Consider the following 6,000-nt stretch of genomic DNA (forward strand, 5'->3'; position numbering starts at 1 on the left):
CCCAGTGTGGTAGATTGGTTATGCCATTTCCCTCTTGAATAACAGGTCTTGAGTTCAACTCTCCTCATCGGATAGATTTTTAAGGTCTCTTGGGATAGTTTCCTACGACGTTGAAATTCTCTTCTTCTCGTGTGTGTGTGTGCGAGCGCGCGCTAATAAAAAGAGGAAAATGGTATAACCTTTGTATGACCCCTGTCTGGTAGATTGGTTATGCCATTTAACAGGTCTTGAGTTCAACTCTCCTCGCCGGATAGATCTTCAAGGTCTCTTGGGATAGTTTCCTACGACATTAAAATTCTCTTCTTCTCGGGTGTGTGTGTGTGTGGGTGTGTGTGTACAAGGACAATGATAAGCACAAAAACATCTCAGTCTTTGATTCATTTTTGTACATCATAGTGAGAATGAGGTATCATTTTGGTGTTTTGTATATAAGATAGCCAAGAAAAACTTATTCTGAAGTGAAAGAGGCCAGGTTCGACAGTGATGGACAACAGCTAAGCCCTAAGTAAAGATAGAGTCCTCATGTGCATCCATATAAACAAGACAACTAATTCTTTAGCTTTGAATATTACAGGTGTCAACAAATCTATCAGTTGTTATCCATGTCCTACTTAAATTTTTTTTAACTTATATGGTGTTCAATATCAACAAGTATTCATTCTTAGAACAGTAAGTCATAGATGAAAGTGACGTGTGTGTGTGTGTGTGTGTGTGTGTGTGTGTGTGTGTGTGTGTGTGTGTGTGTGTGTTTGTGAATGAAAGCACATATTAGTACCTAGTTCTACACCCACTTGTGTGTGTGTGTGTGTGTGTGTGTGTTTGTGAATGAAAGCACATATTAGTACCTAGTTCTACACCCACTATTGGGCATTGACGATAGTAGTGGAGATGTAGTATTTAGTCAATATTATGGATGATGGAGCGGATGGCTACATGTGGATGACTACCATGAGTCTACACCTTGCACTTTCCCTTAGAGGTTAATCTGGGCATATCTTGGATTCATCAAGGTATATATACAAGAAGACCAAAACAACAACGGGATGAGTACCAGATATGTTGGGGATTCAACCAGAAGATGATTCTACAGAGTTATGCCGAGCTTGGGGGGAAATTTTGGGATCAGTAGGTGCTAATCTTCTTTGATGATGGGGCTAAGGCGAATCTCATTTCTCTAGAAGTTGCAGCAAAGCTTGGGGTGAAGCCAAAGGAGATGGGGCCACAAATGGATGCTATCATGGCAACATTGGGACATGAAGTGGCAATTATTCCTTTGATCATCGGCAAGCTGCGGTTGCATGTCCAAGGTTTTGTTGAACAAGAAGACATTATGTCGCTTGAAGGGTGTGATGTCTTATTAGGAATACCATGGCACCATTAAAACCATGTACTGATTGATTCCTGTGATAAGTTGTACTTGCAGCTTAGAGGCAAAGTTCGTGAACGAGTTTGTTCCAGTTGTATCCACTTTGGCAGTTTCCAAGTTAATGAAAACACATCTTCCCACTTACTTAAAGAGAGAGGATCTTCTTCATATAATTCTAATCTTTCACAAATGAATCAAAGTCGCCTAGAATTCTTGCGAGATCATGTGGATTGTTTCTCTAAACAGTTACTAGGGAAACTTCCTCCTTGGCAGCCCAAAGATTGCACCATTGATTTTTTTCTAGGGAGTTCACCACCCAATAGACCTTGCAAGGTGAGTGCCACACAACAGGAGGAAGTCATGAACTGGGGACATGAACATTTGAAGAAAGGTTAATCCAACCTAGTTCTTCCCCTTTTTGTTCCCCAGTGCTTCTTGTGCAAAAGAAGGATGGATCGTGGAGAATGTGCATTGATCACAGGGCACTCAACAAGATTACAATCAGAGTAACGGTGAAACGTGGCTAAAACATGAAACAGTTGAAACGTTTCAGTCACTAGGTGAAACGCCGGCAAGTGGAACGGGCTAAAAATTGGGGTTTTTTTAAAACTTAATGATAAAGGTCGTGTTACCCATTCACGCTTCCCTTCGGACATGGAGGCTTTGCACGAGTTGATTTTAGCTGCCAGCAAGGGGTCACCACCCACACACAATACTCTCTCTCTCTCTAGTCTCTCTTGATTTCAGCAAATTGATTGTCTGGATTGCGTGTGCAAAGAGAGAGAGAGAGAGAGGATTTGCTAAATTGGCAGCTGGCTATGCCTAGGTGAGTTGAAGGCCTGAATTCCTCTGTGTGTGTGTGTGTGTGTGTGTGTGTGTGTGTGTGTGTGTGTGTGTGTGTTTTGAATTTGATGTGCGTATACTGAATTTGCTGATTCGAGAATTAATTGGTGAATTTATTGATTCCTAGATTAATTGGTGAATGGTTGAAATGTGTGCAAATGTACATACCATTGTGTATACCCTATCATGTGTACATACAATACTATTTATATATACACAAAATTGCCACGTCGGTCGTACATTCCAGTGAGGCCTTAGCCTAGGGTGAAACGCCTATGTGTCAGGGTGAAACATATCGGGTCTGAAACATTTCGCGGTTACGGTAATTTACAATCAAGAACCGATTTCCTATTCCAAGGATTGATGACAGTCTTGATAGGTTACAAGGATCTTCTTGTTTTAGCAAGATCGATTTAAAGAGTGGTTACCACCAAATACAGACAGCACCTGCCAATATCTAGTTTTGGATTATATAAGTGTTTAGTGATGCCATTTGGCTTTCCTGCTACATTTAGTTGAATGATGGATCACATCTTCTGGACACACAAGAAGTTCGTGGGAACCTTCTTTGATGACATTATTGTTTTCTCTAAATCCGAAAGCAACGATGGGGAATATTTGGCTCAGGTATTTCAGCCTTAAAGGACCTTCGGCTCATTATTAATGCAAAGAAAAGTGACTTTTTCATGCAAGAGATCCATTTTCTTGGCCACATAATCTCTTCAGATGTATGAATGGATTCAGCAAATGTGGCAGTCATCCGTTGACAGGCACCTCTTGGATATGTGCATGATGTGCGTAGTTTCTCGGGTTTGTGCTCTTATTATTGACGCTTTATCAAGTCATTTGCAGAAATTGCAGCTTGGGTTCATGCTCTTACCTGCAAAGGAGTTAACTTCGCTTGGGGGCAAAAGGAGGTCATTGCCTTAGAACACCTAAAGGAGAAGCTTACTATTCGACCCATTTTGGTATTACCGGATCTTCAAAAATCTTTTGAAACTCAGAGCGGTAATGATGGTATTTGGACCGTTGTGGACCACTTCACCAAACAAGCTCATTTTGTACCAGTTAAGAAAACTATCAAAGTTGATCATATGGCGAAGCTTTTCTTGATGCATATTTTCAAGTATCATGGAATGCCTACATCCATTATTTTTGACGGGGATCTGAGGATGACTAGTTTATTTTGCGAGCTTTATTTGAAAACATGGAAACAAGTTTCAAGTTCTCTTCCTCTTTCTACCCATAGAGAGATGGTCAATCCGAAGTCCCCAACTCCATACTTTTGGACTTGCTTTGGTGTTATGTATCAGATCATAACCGTGAGGGGGAAAGGTTCTTTTATCAAGTATTTAAAAGGACATCAATCAACATATTTTAACCTAAACAAAGGTAACAATCAACCAGTATTGCAAGAGGATCCCTTTATACAATGATTTTTTATTAAAAAATACCCTATGACCGGTGCATACCAAAGCCAGGCCCTTTGTTTTATACCCAACAGGTAGGTAAGCTTTACCATATACGGACCTTCACCAAGTTAAAAGACAACCTTTAAGCTTTTTAAGCTCCATACCTCATGTATTGTAGGAGGCTACTCTCCTTCCATGTTAGAACAATCTGCGCTAAAGACAGGACCGTTTTTATGCATCAACAAAAAACACCAACATTTTGAAAGGCATTCACAACCAAGGCCGCGGATACATACTATTGCCCTCCTTTGATTTATCAATAAAAGGAAAGCATTTCTTAAAGGCAACTAAACCAACCATGCCATAGCCAAAAGGGCTCAATAGAAGTCACATTACATTACAGAAATGAGAATAGTACCAACACATCAAGTGTATCACACCACACCATTTGGACAGTAGTCCATAGCTTACCTGAGATGGAGTCGGAGCGGCCAACTCTACGATATTGTCTTATCCTTGCCTTTAGCCATATAGTCGATGACTAAACCTTACACCCTTGCTGGTATAAATCCTCACAATCTCAAAGAACACAAGTACTCACACGCTCACACAGTACCAATGCTAAGTGAGCAAAACCGCTCACCTTTATAGTGTTGGGAGCCAGAGGCCCCTTCCCCTTTCCAACAATGTGACAAGCCATCTTCAAGAGGAAGATGATGACACAACAACGCCCCACATTCCTTCTTAGTAGTGAGGCGGGCCCGATTCGTCCTTATCTCGCACAGAGAACGGGGGAGGGAAGATAGAGAGATAAAGAGAGGGAGGCTAGAGAGAAGGGGAAGAAGATGGCATTAGAACGTGCAGTGTCGCAGACTGCAGTGGCCATTGAGGTTTAATCACAGAAGAAGGCAAAAAAATGACAGAGCGCGCCACCCATAGCTCTTTAGTTAGCAACTAATAGTTAGGTTTTTATTTAAGGCACCTATCAACTTATCACCTACTGAATGTACTTCAGTTAATAACCCAAGGCTCCCTAGGCCAAATAGTCCCCCGGTTAAAAATCCCACTATTATTGACACACCATCCCTAGTAGTGTGTGTGTGTGTGTGTGTGTGTGTGTGTGTGTGTGTGTGTGTGTGTGTGAGAGAGAGAGAGAGAGAGAGAGGAAAGCAGATAACCATTCTATCACTGAAGTTGTGGCAGATTGGTTATCCCGTTTCCCACCATGTTAAAATTTCTCTTCTTCTTCTTTCTCTTGTGTGTGTGTGTGTGTGTGTGTGTTTGCCGGGGGGGGGGGGGGACATTTTTTAATCCATGCTAATTCGAGATGGAACAAATTGCCTGAAGGATTGATAGTGTATAGATTTCCTTCATAAAAAGCGATTCATGCAATAAAGTAATGAATGGTATAACATTTTATGCTAAATTGAAAGCAATGGAGTGTTGAGGTTGCTTAGGCTTTCTTCTTGTGATTGTATATAAAGGCACTGCAAGCAAAAGCTTGGAGTATGGAGATGGGATAGAGGTATTGAACAAGCTGGCAAATAGCTTTGATGCCATTTTAGAGCAATTTAAGGCAAAAGACAGGATGCAACAGCAGTTATTGGATATAGAGGAAAGGAATGCACAGCTTTTGGAACGCCAAGTTACATTGGAGAAGGAGCAGCTTCAAGTAGCTAAGGAATCTCTGACTATCCTCGCACAGGTTGAGAAACAAAAGAGCGAAACCTTCGTGGAGGCACTCAGCGCATTGGCATCAGCAATCTCAGGTTCAAACAGAGATGCAAGCACTAGAGGCCTGAATATGGTTGTTAAATAATGTACATAAACAGCTTGTATATGTTTTCTTCATGTTACCTTGTGTAATAGTTTTATTCAATTTTTGTATATGCTTTTCTCTATTGACTTTTGCACTGTCTGCATAAAGCTTGGTACTTATCCCTGATTAACAATACAATAAGTGTTTTAACATCTCTCTCTCTCTCTCTCTCTCTCTCTCTCTCTCTCTCTCTCTCTGTGCGCGAGAAGGTGATAAAGTCAATTGTGCATGGGAACAGGAATGTGAGAATTGTTGGCAAGTTAAACAAGGATGTCCATTGTTACCAACTCTCTTTTGGCTTTGCATTGATCAATTGAAATAAATGGTACTCGAGTTTATACAACAAGGAGGCATTGAAGAGGTCACTATTTGTAATGTGATAATCATGCTTTTGTTGTATGCAGATGATGCAATGCTTCTGGCGCATACGGTAGAGGATGCACAGAAGCGTATTGTTGTCTTAGAAAACTTTTGCTTGCATAGTGTACTAATTTCGAATGAATCCAAAGCAAAGATTATCCTTGTCAAAACCAACCATATAGATGCACAGAAGCTTATTG

The 6,000-nt window shown here is 40.9% G+C and overlaps 1 protein-coding gene across 2 annotated transcripts in view; it reads left to right on the top strand.

Annotated features, from left to right (window-relative positions):
* The window catches only part of LOC147430856 (hypersensitive-induced response protein-like protein 1), a 78,087-nt gene extending 72,495 nt beyond the window's left edge, over positions 1 to 5,592 (top strand). For both annotated transcript variants that reach the window (XM_086493396.1, XM_086493397.1), the window contains exon 6: positions 5,106 to 5,592. In XM_086493396.1, coding sequence (XP_086349522.1) covers positions 5,106 to 5,440 — 335 coding nt within the window. In that variant the 3' untranslated portion in view covers positions 5,441 to 5,592. The remainder of the gene's footprint in view (positions 1 to 5,105) is intronic.
* The last annotated feature ends 408 nt before the right edge of the window (positions 5,593 to 6,000 follow it).

The sequence above is a fragment of the Adiantum capillus-veneris genome, chromosome 21, assembly GCF_014529385.1.
Source record: "Adiantum capillus-veneris isolate H3 chromosome 21, ASM1452938v2, whole genome shotgun sequence".
NCBI classification, from domain to species: Eukaryota; Viridiplantae; Streptophyta; class Polypodiopsida; order Polypodiales; family Pteridaceae; genus Adiantum; species Adiantum capillus-veneris.